The sequence below is a fragment of the Cervus canadensis genome, unplaced genomic scaffold (genome assembly GCF_019320065.1).
Source record: "Cervus canadensis isolate Bull #8, Minnesota unplaced genomic scaffold, ASM1932006v1 Scaffold_138, whole genome shotgun sequence".
Lineage (NCBI taxonomy): Eukaryota > Metazoa > Chordata > Mammalia > Artiodactyla > Cervidae > Cervus > Cervus canadensis.
Genome location: NW_025091520.1, coordinates 80,870 through 99,979, shown reverse-complemented (window position 1 = coordinate 99,979; position 19,110 = coordinate 80,870). Strand labels below are relative to the sequence as shown.

The 19,110-nt window shown below is 45.5% G+C and overlaps 1 protein-coding gene across 1 annotated transcript in view; it reads left to right on the top strand.

Moving 5' to 3' along the window:
• Positions 1–2,072: 2,072 nt before the first annotated feature.
• LOC122436520 (leucine-rich repeat-containing protein 1) overlaps positions 2,073–19,110 on the top strand; it is a gene marked incomplete at its 5' end in the record, with an annotated part of 43,974 nt that continues 26,936 nt past the window's right edge. Inside the window, 4 exons of the mRNA XM_043460299.1 lie at positions 2,073–2,221; positions 16,274–16,330; positions 16,605–16,668; positions 17,048–17,122. Coding sequence (XP_043316234.1) covers positions 2,073–2,221; positions 16,274–16,330; positions 16,605–16,668; positions 17,048–17,122 — 345 coding nt within the window. The remainder of the gene's footprint in view (positions 2,222–16,273; positions 16,331–16,604; positions 16,669–17,047; positions 17,123–19,110) is intronic.

The following is a 19,110-nucleotide window of genomic DNA, read 5'->3' as shown; positions in this document are numbered from 1 at the left end:
AGGTAAGTTGCATCTTTTGAGCTATAGATTAAAAAAAAAAAAACTTAGCTCTGTTACACCATGGAAGAGGTTATTGTTGTTCAGTCACTCAGTCGTGTCTGACTCTTTCTGACCCCATGGATTGCAGCACACCAGGCCTCCCTGTCCATCACCAACTCGCAGAGCTTGCTCAAACTCATGTCCATTGAGTCGGTGATGCCATCCAACCATCTCATCCTCTCTTGTCCCCTTCTCCTCCTGCTTTTAATCTTTCCCAGCATCAGGGTCTTTTCCAGTGAGTCAGTTCTTCACATCAGGTGGCCAAAATATTGGAGTTTCAGCTTTAGCATCAGTCCTTCCAATGAATATTCAGGACTGATTTCCTTTAGGATGGACTCGTTTGATCTCCTTGCTGTCCAAGGGACTCTCAAGGGTCTTTGCCAACACCACAGTTCAAAAGCATCAAATCTTCGGCTTTCAGCTTTCTTTATGGTCCAACTCTCACATCCATACGTGACTACTGGAAAAACTATAGCTTTGACTAAATGAACCTTTGTGGGCAAGTAATGTCTCTGCTTTTTCATACACCATCTAGGTTTGTCATAGTTTTTCTTCCAAGGAGTAAGCATCTTTTAATTTCATGGCTGCAGTCACCATCTGCAGTGATTTTGGAGCCCAAGAAAATAGTCTGTCACTGTTTCCATTGTTCCTCCATCTATTTCCCATGAAGTGATGGAACCAGATGCCATGATCTTCATTTTCTGAATGTTGAGTTTTAAACCAGCTTTTCACTCTTCTCTTTCACTTTCATCAAGAAATTCTTTAGTTCTTCTTCACTTTCTGCCATAAGGGTAGTATCATCTGCATATCTGAGGTTATTGATATTTCTCCCAGCAGTATTGATTCCAGCTTGTGATTCATCCAGTTTGGCATTTGGCATGATGTTCTCTACATATAAGTTAAATAAGCAGGGTGACAATATACAGCCTTGACATACTCCCTTCCCAATTTTGAACCAGTCGATTATTCCATGTCCGGTTCTGACTATTGCTTCTTGACCTGCATGCAGATTTCTCAGGAGGCAGGTAAGGTGGTCTGGTATTCCCATCTCTTTAAGAATTTTCCACAGTGGAAGAGTTTACAAGTTTGTAAAAACCATTCTTGAGAATGTATTTCATCGATTATGAAAGCCCTCATCAATACTCTCATAGAATTCTCTATATTAAATGTCATACAGCATAGGATTTGTTTTTTAAAAAAGGAACCTAGAAAGAGGAAAGAAATGAAAGACTCTAATCTAGAGGCTATCACTAAGGCAAGAAGCCCTCACTACCCCCTGCAAAAAAATGTTATGTGTTCTCTTCTCCATCTTAGCAGATTTATGTATAAGGACCTTCCATATTTTAGATGCAATGAGATTTTTTTGCCTTCAGTTGGTGTTTTTTAAGCCCCAGATACTGGTAACCATAGAAATAGTGAAAGTAAATTTCCTTTATTTAAATAATAATTTTATTTTGAATATTCTTTTTTCAGTAGAGTCTAAGAGAAGTATACAGAATTTCTTTTTTGTGTAGAACGTTGTGAAACATATAATCATCCCACATGATTGGCATCTTAGATCAAATCAAAAGAAAAATACTAAGAAAGTAGCAATTGGCTGTCAGCTGATCAGTTGTAGGTACTCTGTAGCTTTGCTCTGGGTCTTATAAAGTACAGAAAAAAATCAAGCAGCTGTCTTATGTTTTATGATAATCTTGTGGGCTAAAATTTCCGTCTTCTGTTAATCAATAAAGTATTTTCACTCGTAGGCACTTTCAACTTCAGGAAGTATTTATCATTTTCTTTCATAGAGTGCTCAGTAGGCTCATGACACTTTTTCTTCTTTATTCTTACAGTTTGTATGTCTTCCCTGTTTATTTCTGGGTCACTCTGTCAACAAGTATTTATCATGTTCCTGTACTGCTAGGTCGACCAAGTCCTTATTTTTTTTTCCTTATAGTTAGAAAGACAAGACAAATATGCCACATATAATATAATTCTAGGAGGTTATTTCAATCAGCAAATAGAAGAAATCATTATAATTATGTTCACTATACACCATATATGCAATTCTCTTTATCAATTATAACATTTTCTGTTGTTTTTTTTTTAGATTGCCAGAAAGCTTTCCTGAATTACAGAATTTGACATGTCTTTCTGTAAATGACATCTCCCTGCAGTCTCTGCCTGAAAATATTGGCAAGTAAGTTAAGTTTTTATGTGAAGTTTGCATATATCAGGGTGAATGGGCATTTGCATCAACCCCACCTCCTCCCTGTTTTGGCTCTGGTTTCACATCTACTCAGAACGCTGTTCATCCAGTCTTCAGTTTCCCCCTCAGGAAAGATCACAACCAGCTTCTGTGTGTTTTGCATCCAGTTGCCCCTGAATTTTAATAATTAAAAAGGATGCTGCTACTTGTTACTAGTGAAGAACCTAATTTGTTTGGAGTGTTTCTCTAAATGGATGGATTCTAGAGTAGTTAATTGAAGCGAAATAGCATGTGTCATATAGGTGGATATTAAATACTGTTAGGAATGACCGCTCCTAGTAATTCCATTGAAAACGTCCGGCATGTGCCTTATACATCAGCTCTGTCTGACAGGTTGTGCACTGTGGATCTGGGGACAGGGAGTGAGGGTGGTGGGTCTGGAGAGCAGGCTTGGAACGGGGAGGGGCGAGGTGTGGCGAGGCTGTGTCGGGAGGGGAGGGGAAGGAGCAGGGCGGGCAGGGACTGGCCCGGCCCGGTCCCATGCTGGCTCCCGAGGTCGGGGAGCATGGCCGTGGCAAGAGATGCACGCTCCTTCAAGGGAACTGTATGCTGATGAATCTGTTCTCTTGCCCATTCCCACGGATGAACTGATGGATGGAATTATCTTAGCAGGTCTTCTGTCCATCCCTTCAGGACGAATAGTGGCTTGAAGCAGGCCGGTGGCTCATGCTTGACCACTTGAAAGCCCACCATGGCCGGCCAGCGCTGGTGGACCAGCGTGTCCTGCGGTCGTAAAGGATTTCTCTGATGCTTACCTGTCCTGCCTAAGTTCTGAGATGAAACCGGAGCTCGCTCTTTGGGAACTGCAGTGCATCTGGGTCTCTCCTGCACAGGTTTTCTTCCCCGGTGTCTGCAGTCTGCCGTGTCCCCTCCTTGCGAGAGGGGGACGGCTGGCTGCCCCGTTTCTGCTGCAGGCCCGGGTTTCTCTGCGGTTCATGCGGATGTTTGGACCCTGAGCCAGCATATGTGCTGATTAAGAGCTCCACCCTTTTAGCTCCAGGACAGGATAGACACAGGAAGGTCCCAGCACCCGAAGTTCATGGTACCCTTTGTGGAGGAAGTAGCAGTGTTTTGTGGTGACGAAAGCAGTCATTATGATGTTTTTGTGGAAACTTTTTTTTTTGTATTTTTGTTAATATTTGAAAAGTGTTCCAGCAACCATCTGATTTAATACGTGCTAAGATGGGCTTCCCTGATAGCTCAGCTGGAAAACAATCTGCTTGCGATGCAGGAGACCCCGGTTCGATCCCTGGGTTGGGAAGATCCCCTGGAAAAGGGAAAGGCTACCCTCTCCAGATTTCTGGCCTGGAAAATTCCATGGACTGTAGAGTCCATGGGGTCGCAAAGAGTCGGACACGACTGAGCTACTTTCAGTCAGTAATCATGCCCTGCACTCCTGCTGTGTCAGACTTCATGTATTTCTAATTAATGCACTAGCCACATAAATATTGACCTTGCCCGCCTCCTGCCCTCAGGGTCTCTGGAGTCTAATTCTCTGAGCCCCTCCTCCACTCTCCCACTGTCTAGGCGGCTGCTCCATCCATTCCCTCGTTTGTGTCTTTTTAAACAGGTTTCATGCTTTGAGAGAAAGCACGTTCTTATTTATAACCAGAGTGTTGCTCACACCCCTCACTGCACTGTTTTCATGGAAAATGCTACTTGATAATCCTTTTAGGATAGTTTACAGTATTTTCTATGCCACCTCTTCTGTTCATACCTGTGCTGGTTTTTGTCAGTGTTCAGGACTTCTTGTGTATCTGCAGTTGCTGTCAACAATAAGGGCAGTTTTTTTATTTTAGACCTAATCAAACTTAATATTATAGCCTCTTATATACTGTTTGTTTCCAAAATCTTAATCCCACTGTGAGCTTGAACCCTGTGGTGATTGATCACCCAAGAAGCAAGAATTGTGGGCAGACAAGTGAATCAACTTGATTCGTGTTAGCTCAGATGGTGAAACCTAATGGGAAATGGGAAGTTTCACATTCCTGGCGTTGTTTGTTACCTTAGTAAGAGACTCTGCTGTTTCTGCCTGTTGGACTTAGGGTTTGTGTATCCGTTTTCACCAAGCAGAAAGAAAGGGAGAGCAGGTTCCTCCCTGGGACAACTGGGCCCCTCTGGTGTCCTGGACCATGTTAGAAAGGCGCCTGATGCCGCTGGGATGCTGACTGTCTAGGACACCTCCTGTTGGCACAAGTATTCTCTACCTTAAACAGATCATCATTTGATACCAGCTTTCCTCACTGAGGGGGCTTCCCTGGTGACGCTAGTGGTAAAGAACCCACCTGCCAGTGCAGGAGACGTTAGATACTCATGTTTGATCCCTGGGTCGGAAGATCCCCTGGAGGAGGGCATGGCCACCCACTCCAGTGTTCTTGCCTGGAGAATCCCATGGATGGAGGAGCTGCAGTCTGTAGGGTCACAAAGAGTCAGACACGACTGAAGCCGCTTAGCACGTCCTCATTGGGAGGGACTCTGCAGTTTCCCAAAGGATTCCCACGTGGTTGCTTTGGAGCATTTAACCAAATATTTAGTGACCACAATACTTTTCAGAGACAGGATGGTATTGTAAATGGGGCACAAATAGCGAGTGCTGCAGCAAGCACGAAAAGGACGTTGAATGGCCACCTGCCTGATGGACACTCCCCGCTGTCCCTGTGGGTGCTGACGTGGAGGGCCGGGCGTGGGTTCACCCTGCCGCTTTGGTCAGACAGGTGTCGGTCTGACACCTCAGTGTCGGTCCTTTCAGCCTCTGGTGACGATGGGAACCTGGTTTCTCCTTTCGTTACCTGGCTTGGGCAGGTGACCTTAACTGAGAAAGCTGTGGATTTCTCCAGGGCGGGGTGGGCATGTCCCGCCTTGGGGAGAGAGCCCAGCCTTTAGGACAAGCTCCCTTGCAGGACCTTGCAGCTAAGGGCACCCTGTTCCCTCCTGTGTGATTTGCCAACAGGCAGTTTGGAGGGCGTTTGGGCATTGAAGGCAGAGCTGGAGCTGGAGTCCGGCTCTTCTGGTCCCAGGCCTGCTTTTCCCCAACTCTATCCCCATCACTGTGGGACAGTCGCCTCCCACAGCCCTGAGAGCCTCAGCGACTGTCTCCTGGTTCCCCTTGGGACACCTAACAGTTCACTTGTTAAGGAGGCAGGTCCAAACAGCTTGGTAAGCATTTCTCTGCTAACAGCCTAGTCACTGTGTGAAAAAGCAGTCATGTACATTGAGAGACTGAATATTTGTATTGCATTCTGAAACGTCAGGGGGGGACCTGATGGGCACCAGCAGCTCCTCAGATCGCCGCGGCCTCTCCTCTTGCACGTCCTCGCTGTTTGTCTCTGCTTTGCAAAGATGCGCTGTCGTTGACACATGCTCCGGGTGTCCAGTGTGGAAGCTGAGCTTCTGGTTCACGTGGTAGCGTTTTGCTGCATGTCTTTCTCATACAGAACATCCTCCGGGGCTCCCTCAAGTTCCCCTGGTGCACAGGACCTGAGCTGCTGCCGTGGGGGTGCTGAGTGCGCTGTTTGGGCTCTTGCGAGTCTGCAGCCTCAGCTGTTGGTGCGGAGCAGCAGCCAGCGTTGCACGGGTGGTTCATGTCCCGCAGGGCGTGGCTCCGAGCCAGGTAACCTTCGTGTGGTTACTGTGATGAAGCAAGTCTCTCAAGCAGTAGAATCTTTGCACGGGTGGTTCATGTCCCGCAGGGCGTGGCTCCGAGCCAGGTAACCTTCGTGTGGTTACTGTGATGAAGCAAGTCTCTCAAGCAGTAGAATCTTTGCAATACTCTGTAACAAGATGAGGAATGATGATGAAAATCTTTTAAACCACCGGAGAGGGATACCAGCTACTTCATGCAAAGGTATACATTTTGCTGTCACTAGAATAAAAGTGTCCCAGATTTGCTGACCCTCTTCTGTGATGGCCTGTCCATAATTACTTGGATCTTCAAAGGAAAGGTGGTATTTAACAAGGAGCAGGAAACTAGCTGACTTTCAATGGGTGTTTAAAAACCTCTTTGTTAAAAATACACTTTCTGATGAGTCTTAATGAACAAGTGTTTGATGTCGGGGATGATGGGAATTTATCATCTGAATTTTAGCAAAGACCTTTCTGTAATCAGAAGAAATTTTTAAAAATTACTAATGGATGATTTAGTAAGTGCAGCTGATGACACAGTTCTTGGATCAGTGTAACTTAAAAAGAAAATATTTTGGCTGGGCTGAGGCATGTAGAATCTTAGTTCCCTGACCAAGGATCAAACCTGAGCCCCCTGCAGTGGAAGCGCCGGGTCCTAGCCACTGGACTGCCAGCGAAGTCCCTGGATCAATGTGACTTTGTGAGGTATCTTTTTCACTTGTTACACCATTAAACGGTATCACAGTGAATCATTTAGGATCAGTTTTGTTCCTAAATGTAAAACAGAGTATTTACTACATAATATAGTATTTTTAGTCTCATTGCTTTCACTAATGAGAGCCCAAAAGGTTTTTGTATCACTAATAAAATATTTAAGAATATTTTTCTTTTGTTTTTATTTTCTACTTAAATTTTTTTCTTTTTATATATTTTATAATTATGCAATATATTGGTACGTAGTGTATCTATATATCTTATTTTACAGTAAATATAAGTGTGAGGATTTACTCTTAAATGTGTGGGGACCGCCCTCTAGAACATCATAGTTGGGAGTTACTTAGGCCAGAGACCAGTGGTTCTCAAATTCCGCCTGTCTGGTCCGCAGGGGTTTCTAGAAGTCTTTCCCAGGTCCTGTGGAGAGTATGGACCAGGACTCTGGTGGGTGGTCCCTGCTAGCCCCTGCTTGTACCAGCACAGTTCTGCTACTAGCTTCTGAATTTTTTGTATCTGTGTTGCATATATGTTTGCGTTTAAAAGCCTGCTGCATGTGTGTTTTACGTGGTTTGGTGACCTGTTTCAGACGCTTGGCAGTGCTTGCTCGCTGTAGCATCAGTTTTCACTGGGTTGTAGATCACTTCAAACCCTCTCACGAAAGTGAGTTTAAAAATTTTTACCTGTCTGCTCACTATCCAGACTGGCTGAGGTTTTCCCCCACCTAAAGGCTAAAGTTCTAGCTCTTCTGTGAAACCTGCTCTAGTGACTGGGAGAGATGAAAGAGACCCCAGGCTCACAGATTGCTGATCTCTGGATCGCCCACACGCTCAGCACTGGAGTCCTTTGTCTGCACGGAGAAGGGCAGTGCGTGTGTGTGTGTGTGTGTGTGTGTGTGTGTGCCCGCGCGTGCGTGCGCGCGGGGTTAGCATGTACGCTGGCTCCACCTTGTCTCTGGAGCCGTGGAGCTCTGGGTCTGAGCCCCTCTCTATGTCTGGACCAACCCTGCCATGGCTCTGACACACTGGACGAATTTGTAGGTGAGACACACGGTGTTTTCTCCTCCATGCTGCTGGGTTCCAAACTGACGTCATAGGTGATCCAGGTGGGCTCCGGAAGCTTTGTGCTGGGACCGCGTTAGCTGAAGGGACTTCCTGCAAAGTCCCTTCTTGGGCTGAATGCTATACCGTTTCTATAAAAAGCTGGCCTAAAGAAACAACTATGAAAAGAACCTGCTTCTGTTGCCCTGAAACCTTCTCCTGAAGAATGTGTGTTAGTCATTCAGTCGTGTCCGACCCTTTGCGACCCCACAGACTGTAGCCCGCCAGGTTCGTCTGCCCACGGGATTCTCTAGGCAGGAATACTGGAGTGGGTTCCCACGCCCTCCTCCTACTGAAGAATAGTTATTACCAATTAATGTTGCTTACTTTCCCCCAGGTAAGGAGTCGTTAGAGATTTAAAAAATACACATCTTTAGGGGAAAAAATGCCTCACTGGGAGAGCCGTAAGCTTCTTCCTTTTAATAACAGTTCTGACATTTATCACATTTCCCTTTCTGCTTTTGTTGCCAGAAAGCTCAGAGCTGGTTCCCACGATCAGCAGGAGCAGCTGTGTTGGTTTCCATGTGGTGAAGGGACCCGGGGACCTGGGGGTGGTGATGCTGCTGGCGTGCGGGGCCAGGGGGCAGGGTGGGGGCATCGGCACTCCTGTCCCGCTACGGCTCCCACTCGCCGAGTACTGGGCGCCGCCCCACGCTGTTAGCTTTGTCTGTAAGGTGGGGCAAGTCATCTGCCGTGTGTGTCTCACTGCAGGGTTTGAACTTGGTCTCGGCTTGTAGTAAGTTGCATTTCCTCTGCTGTAGGATGCCCCGCTGGGCACATGAATCTCCTCCTTCTTCCCAAGCCCTCATTCTCTAATTCATGAAACTTTTGGCCTACTTGTGCTTTATGAAGACCTCTTTAAGTCCCTCCTAGAAAGAGTTGGGGTAAAGTTAAGTAAAGGACTTTGTCATTGAAGGTGCCAGGGAGGCAGGAAGGGCGGTGGGGAGGAGGGAGGCCTTCGTAGACCTTTGAGAGGAGAATTCCAGGTCTCGGATGGGCTTTATGAAAACTCTCTCAATAAAACTGAGTTTTCAGATAAGCCCTTGAAAACAGTGCCAAGTGACAATGATTTTTTTATTTTTTACTATCACTAAAAACACCTGGAAGATTCTACTGGTCAAGCCAGGAAAGATGAATTTACTTTAAGAATTTTTGAAACATTGGTACAAAGTGTAAAAGAACTTTCCTCTCAAAAGAGCTTGTTGATAGTGAAAATATTTTTCTTGAAATTAGTTGTAGCAACATGGATAGACCTAGAGATTATTGTACTAAGTAAAGTAGGTCAGACAGAGAAAGACAAATATAGCAGTTTTCTGTGGAATCTAAAAAATAGTACAAATGGAGTTATTTATAAAACAAAAACAGTCTTGCAAACAGACAAGACAAACTTTTGGTTACCAAAGGGGAAAGGCGGCGAGGGATAAGTCAGGGGATTGGGCTGAATAGATGCACACTACTGGGACTTCCGTGGTAGTCCAGGAGTTAAGAACTTGCCTTCCAAAGCAGGGGACATGGGTTCGATCCCTGGCTGGGGAACCAAGATCAAACATGCCGTGGGGCAACTAAGCCCACACGCCGCAACGACTGAAGCCCACACACATTAGGCCTGTGCTCTGCAACAGCAGAGGCCCCCTGCCCAGCAACAAAGAGCCTGTGTGGCCATGATGATGAGAATAATAAATATTTAAAAAAAATCAGATATACACTACTTCCCAGGTGGCACTAGTGGTAAAGAACCCACCTGCCAGCACAAGATACGTAAGAGGCGTGGGTTCGACCCCGGAGGAGGGCATGGCAACCCACTCCAGAGTTCTTGCCTGGAGAATCCCCATGGATGGAGGAGCCTGGTGGGCTACAGTCCATGGGGTCACAAAGAGTTGGACAGGGCTGAAGTGACTTAGCATGCATGCATGCATATGTATATATGTATATAACTGAATCACTTTGCTGTATACTTGAACTTAACACAGTACTATAAATCAAGTATACTTCAATAAAAAGGATGCAGCCCTCATTTAAGGGAGTAGTCCCTTCCTCAAAACGTTGAACCTGGTTACTATATGACCCAGTAGTTCCACTGCTAGTCATGTTTACCTGAGAGAACCGAAAACATATGTCTATAAAAAAAGGGTGTACAAATGTTCATAGAAGCATCATTCATGATAGCCAAAAGGCAGAAACAATTCAAATTTTCATCAGTGGAGGAACCAATAGACAAAATATGCTATTCCCATGTGATGGAGTATTACTCGGCCATAAAAAAGCAGTGGGGTAGCTACACATGCTCCAGTGTGGATGAACCTAGGAAACATGTTCAGTAGGGAAGCCAGGCAGCAAGGTCACATATTGTACCATTTCATTCATATGAGATGTTCAGCAGAAGCAAGCTCATAGAGACAGAAATTAGTGGTTGCCTGTGACTGGGGCAAGGATAGGGTGGGATGGTGGGAGCAGGGTGTGTGTGTACATGTGTGTGTGTCTCCCTGGGGGGTTTGAACTTGGTCTCGTCCTGTGGGAAGCTGCATCTCCTCTGCTGTAGGATGCCCCGCTGGGCACGTGAATCTCCTCCTCCCTTCCCCAGCCCTCATTTTCTAATTCATGAAACTTTTGGCATATTTGTGCTTTATGAAGACCTCTTTAAACCCCTCCTAGAAAGAATTGACTTGTGATGGGTGTGAAGTTTCTTTTTGGATGATAGAAATTTTCTAGAAATTAGGTCGTGGTGATGTTTGTACAGTCTTGTGAATATACTGAAAACCACTGAATAGTACGCATTATAACGATGGATATTATAGTATGTGAAATGTATCTAAATAATAATAAAAAAGAAGAGACACTAGACAAACTTGAAGAAGCCTGGTGCTGCTGAGAGGTGATGCTATACCTAGGAAATGGATCTACGCTATTCTTAAAGGAAATCCTCTGTAATGTAGCCTCACCAGCAGTGTGCTAAAATCATTTCGTGTCAGTTACTGGCACCTGGTGATAAGCAGGTACACAGAGCCAGAGCCTCCAAAACGTCCAGGTGTTGTGGAGTCAGGGAGGGTGGGGAACTCAGGGAGAATTGTGAGAATCTGGGGAGCCTCTGCCTCCATCATGAGCAAGCTGCTCTGTTTGGCTTTGTGTATCTGGCTTCATGAGATTCCATATCCTTTGCTGGTACCATCAAGAAAAGATGAGTCAGCCTAAATATATCTAGACATCTCTATTTAATTAAATTTTCTCCTCAAAGAATAGCATTCTTTAAGAAGAAGAAATATGTGTAATAGATTGGTATGGTGCCCAAAATCCAGTGGTCAGTCACTGAATGGTTATCACCAATAAAGATTTGATTGTGACCATTTGCTAGTAGAAGTAGAACAAGCAGATAAGCCCTGGGTTCTCTGGCAGATTGAAGTCGAGCGTGTGGGTGTGATTTTGTGTCTGCTGCCCTTGGGAATGGTGACCTGTTAGTACATGCTGCCTGAAAAGAATCAGTCTTTTTGAAAACTATTACTGTATTTAATACTCTCTTTTTTTTTTTTTTTTTTTTTTTGAGGCCCCTGGGAATTTCTGTAAATATTTATTGCTCCAAAAATAAAATGAAAGATTTTTAGAAAATTTTCTAGAGCAACACCACAAGGAAGTTTGTAACCAGAGTTCTCTTATTAAATACTAATCTGGTACTAAAAAAGCAGAAATACTGTGTATATGTAAGCACTTCCCTCATCCTAGTTGAAAAGTATTGCCATAAATGTTTACAGATTTTATATTTTAATGGTTTAATAGTGTACTGTCATTTGTTTGCTTGGGGGCACCTTAATTTATTTTATTCTTTACTTTCTTAATGATATTGGCCACCAAAATAGGGGGGAAAAAAATCCAAGTGGTTTAGAAAGGAATTTTTAAAATACAGTGGAGGACAGATGTAAATTTTTTTTTTTTAAGTAACCCCTCATCCAGTCCCTGAAATAGAATCCTAAAAATACAGTTGGCTTGCGTGTTGGCTTACAGCGGAGTGAACTCTTGTGCGTGCTCTCAGGGACTGTCAGCTGCTGGCAGCAAAGGCTTCTGCACTCTCTTCCTGCAGAAGCTTGTTAGGATTTTGTCTTTCTTTTTTTAAACCCTGATTGGGGGACTTCCGTGGTAGTTCACTGGTTAAGAGTTCGCCTTCCAGTGCAGAGGACACAGGTTCAGTCCCCTGGGCGGGGAGCTAAGACCTCACATGCCACAGAGCAGCGAAACCTGTGCGCTGAGCTGCTGAGCCTGGGGCGCTCCGGGGCCTGATGCCAGCTCGAGGAAGCCCCCGTGCCACAGCGAGGATGTGGCATGGCCAAATAAATAGTATTAAGAAAAAGTTAAACCCCATTTGATGGTAAAAATGGTGGGCGTGAAGGAAAGATAGAAATTAGTGGCTTGTGTAGGAGGTCATCCTGATGATATTACACAGAAATTAAATTTGCCGAGAATTAAAATTTAAGGGTAAAATATCTGTTACTGGGGGAGCGGTTTAAAAAAAGTAAGGTCTGTATAGATTCCAAATTACCATGCAATTTAAAAAAAAATACCTGTGTGTATTATCTGTTGATAAGAAAGTAAAAAATCTGCTTTGTATAAGATGCCGCCTTTTGTATGAATAAAGGAAGCTAAGGCTATATATTCATACCCCTTTTTCTTTGCATAAAAGGCAACTGTGGGTAAATGCATAAATAACTAACAGAAAGGGTTATTTTCCGTGAGAAGGTTTATTTCCTGTGAGAAAGGGTCTAGGTGGTAGGAGACTGGATAGACGCAGGACAGAGGTGGGAGCCAACTCATTCCTGAATATTTGTTCTGCATGTTTATTAATGTATTATACTGCTGCTGCTGTTTAGTCATTCAGTCGTGTCTGACTCTTTGTGACCCCATGGACTTAGCCCGCCAGGCTCCTGTGTCCATGGGGTTCTCCAGGCAAGAATCCTGGAGTGGGTTGCCTTCCTTCAGGGGATCTTCATGCCTCAGGGATTGATCCAGCGTCTCCTTCATTGACAGACAGATTCCTTAACACTGAGCCACCTCGGAAGGCCCAATGTATTAGTACTACATCACAAATATTCACAAATACTGTATTCCCTATTCACAAAGTGGACCTCACAAACTCAAGGGTGAGAGCAGAAAATGGTGACTGAAAATGCAGATGCCATGGTGAGTCCTGGCTCTGCCCCTTCCCCGCTGTGGGAGACCTCGTTCAGATGCCCTCTTGTGCCTTCATTTTCTCATCCATAAAGTTAATCCTTGGAAAGAACTCGCAACAGCCTCTGTCATACAGTTTCTGCTGGTGTCGTTACTAGTAGTTGAGCACCAACGACCATTCTCATGTTGCCTGTCGAGTGTCTAATCTTTGCAGCAGCTGGTAAATGCATGTGGCTAAGAGCCTGGCCTCTGAAGTAGACAGAATTGAGTTCAAGTCCCCAGACTGCGTCAGTTCTTAGCAGTGTGTCCCTTCCTTGCAAAGATGCTGGAGTGGAATTGACCAGGTTGCCTGCATAGGGAAGGCACCATCCTGAAGTCTTGATGGAAGATGCCATATTCAGAAAAGCCAGGAGAGGTCATTCATCCTTGCATTTTGATCTTACTGTCTCTGGTCCAGATCTGCATTCAAGCTGGCCCTGTTTTATGTCAGCTCTTCCTAGAACGGCCTGGAGAACTCTGTTCTGGAGGGACTGGTAGGATTGCGCACTGGCCTGGGACTGTCCAGGGCAGGGTACGGATGAGAGCCAAACCCATGATTTCATTTGCGAATCAGTTAATAATCGAAATGAGAACAGCCTGGCCAGGTTACGCTCTGAGGTTTGGGCTTATGTGGGAGGTGGGCGTCTGTAGTCAAACCAGTGTCCTTGCTTTTTATTCATCATTGCCCCTCAAGTCCCCAGTTATGCATGATGTATCCTTAAAAATTGTCCCGTGCCAGCCACTCCCCATCTGCAGGCCTGTCCTTGGAGGCGGTTTTGGGCAGAGGGGATGGCTCCCGTGGTTGATAGAATTGTGGAGCAGTCTTTTCGGGTACCCCGCCTTGGGGCACACACATTTGTGTGGCCCCCCGACTGTACTTCCCTGGAGTAGGAAATGACAACCCACTCCAGTGTTCTTGCCTGGAAAATTCCAGGGACAGAGGAGCCTGGCAGGCTGCAGTCTGTAGGGTCAGAAAGAGTCGGACACGACTGAGTGACCGAGCATTCACGAAGGCATAACTGCTTGGGCACAGGGCCGTCTCAAGGAAATAACGTATCAGACTATCTCTGTTAACTGGAAGGAATGTGTATCATGCCCTAATGGCTGTAGTAGGTACGATTGTCTTCATTTTAGGGGAATTGAGGCACCATGGTGAAGCACTTCAGCCAAGCAGATCCAGGCAGTTGTGAGGGATATAAATTATAGAGTTTCAAAGAATGGCGGTCCTCAGAGTGAGGGCAGAGAAGGAAGTGGCAACCTGCTCCAGTATTCCTGCCTGGAGAAGTCCATGGACACGGGAACCTGGTGGGCTACAGTCCATGGGGTCGCAAAGAGTCAGACATGTGCGAGTGCCTAAGGCACACAGGGTGAGGGCAGGATCTTGGCTTTCTCACCGGATTTGAGCTGTGGCTTTGCCACTGTCTGATGGACCTCACACCAGCGGACCTCGCTTTCTTGATGAGGTCATCCTGGTGATGCCAGTGACTGTCAGGAGATGACAGTCAGGACCCCCGCCCCGTGCCTCCCGCCCCAGGGGGTGCCCCGGGTGGCGGGCGGGCCCAGCTCTGTTCTGCTTCAGGCAGGAGGTGTCAGTAGCTGGACCTGGTGACACTGCTTTGCAAGATGCTCTTGATGGCGCCCAAGAAGGGAGCTTTGGAAGCAAAGAAGGATGTTTCCCTTCATTTCATTAGTGGATGTCTCTAGTGGGTCAAAAGAGATGTGAAAGTGATGAGCGTTAAATAGTTACAGCGGCAGGTCTGTCAGTGGTTTTTAAAATAGAGATGTGAAAACAACCAAATGGTTATCACCTTTCCCTTTAAAACTGGTTCTGGGAACAGCTGAAACTGAAAACCAAGCCCTTGATTTTACTTTTACATGGCTTGTAATGTCCAGTCTCCGCCTTTTCTATGGGTTGTTCTTAGGGGCACATAGTGGGTGGTCCCCCCCTCCCTCCCATGTTATTTCTTCTACGTGAGGGTTTGGCCCAGAAGCAGTGGGACTGGGAAATTGCGATTCCACCTGGCTGCATTTTGGGGGAAGAGTCTTGGTATTAAATTCATAATTATTTATTAGCAGGGTTACTGACTTTTAAAAAATATATATTCTGAAGGGTTTTATTTTTTTCCTCTTGATTTAATTGTGAGACTGTTACTCAGTTTCTAAATTTCCGAGATTATTTTTAGAAAATTGGAGGGGATACCAATTTTGTGCTTTTCAGATGTATAGTTCAGATACATTTTCAAGCCAGTGGGTTTTGTGTGTGTATTATGCATTGTTCCTGCAAATCAAATTTACATTTTCTAATGTTATGAGAAGCACTGTCAGTGCCTGCTATTCTGGCTTTGATGTTGGCAGGAGGACAGAGGATTAAGGCAGATTAGGGTGTTGGTCTGACTCCCTGTGTTCTGTGGGATCACAAGTAAAAGTCCTCCAAATCTGGGCGTTACTCTGGTGACATTAGCAGAAGCTGGAGTTCTCGCTTTTCAGAGCTTAGCACAACGCCTGCTGGAGTAACCAGCTGATTCTCTCCTGAATCAGCGTGTTGTGCCAGCGCTGACATACTGGTATGTGTGTGGCGTCTGCTGATTCAGAATTGCCACCGTGACCCAGATCATCGGCATCTGGGGAGAACCTCTGTATCTGTGCACGCTGTTTCTACTAGAGGTGGATTACAGCGGAGAGGCAGGAGAATCTGCTGAAAAGAGTGCCTCGCTCTTTCGGGGTTTATTAAGAATGAAAGCAGCATTATCACAGCCACCGTTTCCCGAATCAGACTGGTGTCCTGGGCACCGCGTGGACGGCGTCGCTTCTTGACCTCCCGCATCTCCGGGGCCCCTTGCTCTGTGAGGGTGGGAACTTCAGTGGAGCACGTGGACTCTCTGCACTGAGAGGCCCACTGCGTTCAGACAAACAGACTTCTCGGTGATGTTGGCAAGAAGAGCAGCTCGAGATTAAAGGTGTGCAGGTGGTCCTGTTTTTAAGGCCGCGGTGCATTTTGACATTCAAGCCTGGAAGTGCATATTCGGCGCCTGTCCTGGTCCTGGGAGTGGCTGTCTCTCAGGGGCTGGAGAGTTCTTTCCATGTATCAGCTGCACAGAATTTGTGTGCAAGAGGCCCTGCGGTGACGATGCCGCGCTCTTTATCTTCATGTTAAAATTTGCAAAGTAGAGACGATACTGTTTTTACTGGGGGTGGCGTGGTCAGAGATATTTTTCCTCGGGGAAGTGACGTACAAGGTCTTACTAAGAGTTGCTCTTTCTGGAGTGTATACTTGGGGGAGTGGGGGTTGCTGGGGAGGGAGCAAGTAGGAAGAATCTTAGGCATTTTCCTTAAACTCTTTTTTTCTTTTGTTCACTTCTAGTCTTTATAACCTGGCTTCACTGGAACTGAGAGAGAATCTACTTACTTATCTCCCTGAGTGAGTCTCTGGGGAGAAGGAGAGGGGGGTTTCATAATGAATTTCCTGAAGCATTAAAAAAAAAAAATACAGTAGCTTGTCAAAAAGAAGTTCTGTGTCTTTTGGAAAATTTGAGAGATGCCAGCCTTAATAGACTTCCTGTGCAGTATTTATGGCCATAAAATCCAGATGAATCTTATTTTGGGAAACTAGTCCAAGTGAGGGATCTCATGTTGCTCGGCATTTCTAAGTCCCAAGAGCTCCTTCCCTTTGTAATTTTTTTTTTTTTTAATAGCTCCCTTACCCAGTTACGGAGACTAGAAGAACTTGATTTAGGAAACAATGAAATATATAATTTGGTAAGTCTGTACTGAAGAGAGATTTGAATTTCACCCTGTTCCTAGTTATGATCACAAAATATTTGGGGGGCCTCTCTAGGGATGCTCTTGAGCCAGTGTTTCCACAGAGGCAGCTTGGCAACATTAGAGCACGCGCTTCGGTCCACACGGGTTACGGGTAATGATTGGGGGGTGGAGGTGACGGCATGAGTGGAAGCAGCTGGCATTCCTGGGGAGTCTTGGGGATGCTTTTAGGGGAGGGGTGCTGATTTTAGAGAAGTACCCACAAACCTCCTCTGTGATACTCCATTCCCAACTGCTGAGTGAAGGTCCTTCCCTTCTTAATGGGAGGCTAATAAATACTGGAGCTTTGTTACCATAACATTGCTTTTTGTTTTAGCCAGAATCAATAGGAGCTCTCTTACATCTAAAGGATCTCTGGTTGGATGGAAATCAACTGTCAGAATTACCTCAGGTGAGTGGTAATTTCACAGTTTCCCTCCAAAACGCAAAAAGACCACCGTCACCCTCATGCATCCCCTTCTCCTCCATGAGATTTTCTAGAAAAGGGAGCTTGAAAACTAAAACGTTGGTTGCCAAAGCAGATTCGGAAAAATACGTTGAACATTCATCATGCCACATTGCCATAAAAAATTGAAAGCCTCAACCCACCGTTTCTAAAGATAGTAAATATATCTTTTGGTGTGTGAAGTCTGCATTTTATTTCATCCTGGCTTGAGGCCTGGGTTGCCTACTTGAAGCCTAGCTCATTTGGAAATGACCAGGATTGCAGATTCTGATGGCAGAAGTTTCTGCCACTGATGGTGATATGCCAAGTGTTTTGGGATGATTTGAGCACAATTTGCTGTGTAATAGTTGATGTAAAATCAGTGCAAAAAGTTGCTACTTCATGTTTTTTCCAAATGTTGCTTATGGTGTAGCTGGAACATCACATGCTGTTTACGTCTTTCCTGCTGTTACCAAGTGTGAGGAACCGTGTTCCAAGTGAAACGGGGTCGTGTGGGCTTCTGTGTATGTGGTCAGCTTGTGGGTTCTAGCACGCAGACCCACCTTCCCACCAGTTGAGAGAGAAACTTGAACAAACAGCAACACATAGGCGTTTCCCCCAACTGTGTTTTTCTCCAGCTGTTACTGAATTCTACTCTTAGGGCCCCTTAGAGCCAGGGTTTAAAGTCCATGTATTTCATGATGGTCGAGGTGTGCGTATTGTATAGTAATTCAGGACCTGTGTCTGCTGGGCTCCCTGAACCAGCCATGATGGGACCGTGCCCTTTGGCTGGAGAAGGTGTATTTGTGCAAGGAAGTCTGGTGCTGTGAAAAAGCACTTGAGTAAAATTCTAGTTGTAGTTATGTGCTGGAATTGCCAGGACATCACCGACGACTCATGCAACTGAGGAGCTAATTCGAGTCTGTTTCTGAGGTCTTGGCTGCATTTGGGAAAAGGAAAGGGCAGATCAGCAGCTGATGTGAGTGAGGGTTTGATTAACAGATTTCTCTAGGAAATTATGAAACGTCCTGATTAAGAGAATTAGAATTACTTAAAAGAGTCAAAGGATGGGGCAGAAATGCCAGGAAGATATTAAGAAAGTAATAAAATACCAGCTATAAAGGTTGGATAAACAACCAGGCCTTACTGTGGAGCACAGGGGACTATCTATATTCAGTATCCCGTGGTAAAACAGAATGGAAAAAGAATATGAAAAAGAATCTATATATGTATAACAAGTCACTTTGCAGTGTAGGAGAGATTAACACGGCATACCTCAATAAAATAAAAAGCTCTTAGACATGCAGTGGACAGATACATGTAAACAACGATGTGCAAAACGTCACGTCCTAAACACAAAGAAATTAACCTGCCACTGATCATGTTATTCATTTTTTTTTTCATGCATTTTTTTTTTTCTCTTTGGCCCACTTGTATAACCTTTTATTGAGTCAGGACTAAACTCATCAGACAGTCTCAGATAATCAGTTATTTTCCTGTCTTCACTGATGACAGAAAGAAAAGGAGACAAAGACACTGTTTAAAGGAATAAATTTAAAAAGTAGACCCACCTCAGGGAGCCTGGCCTGAAATGGGTAGAAAGGTAGTCTGATTTCCTCCAGGCACGAAATGCTGGGGTGGGGTCCCAGGGTGTGTGTTGGTGGGGGATGAGCTGGGTAGAGTGGTTCAGGCCAAATTCGGTGCTGATTTAGGAGTCTGTGCTCACGTAGACTTCAGGGGGCCACTGGAGTTCGAGGTGGGGTTTCATTCCGGGCCTGGAGCGATGTTTCCCGGAGGGAAGGATGGAGGCACAGTTGTGAACAGACTTGGGCAGAGGGTGTCCAGACCTGTCCGGGCAGGAGGGTGCTGAGCGTGGGAGGGAACAGGCTGGCAGCCGGTTGGGGAAGGGGGCAGCGGTAAGAGGGAGCGTGTGTCGGGAGAGTGGAGGGTCCGAC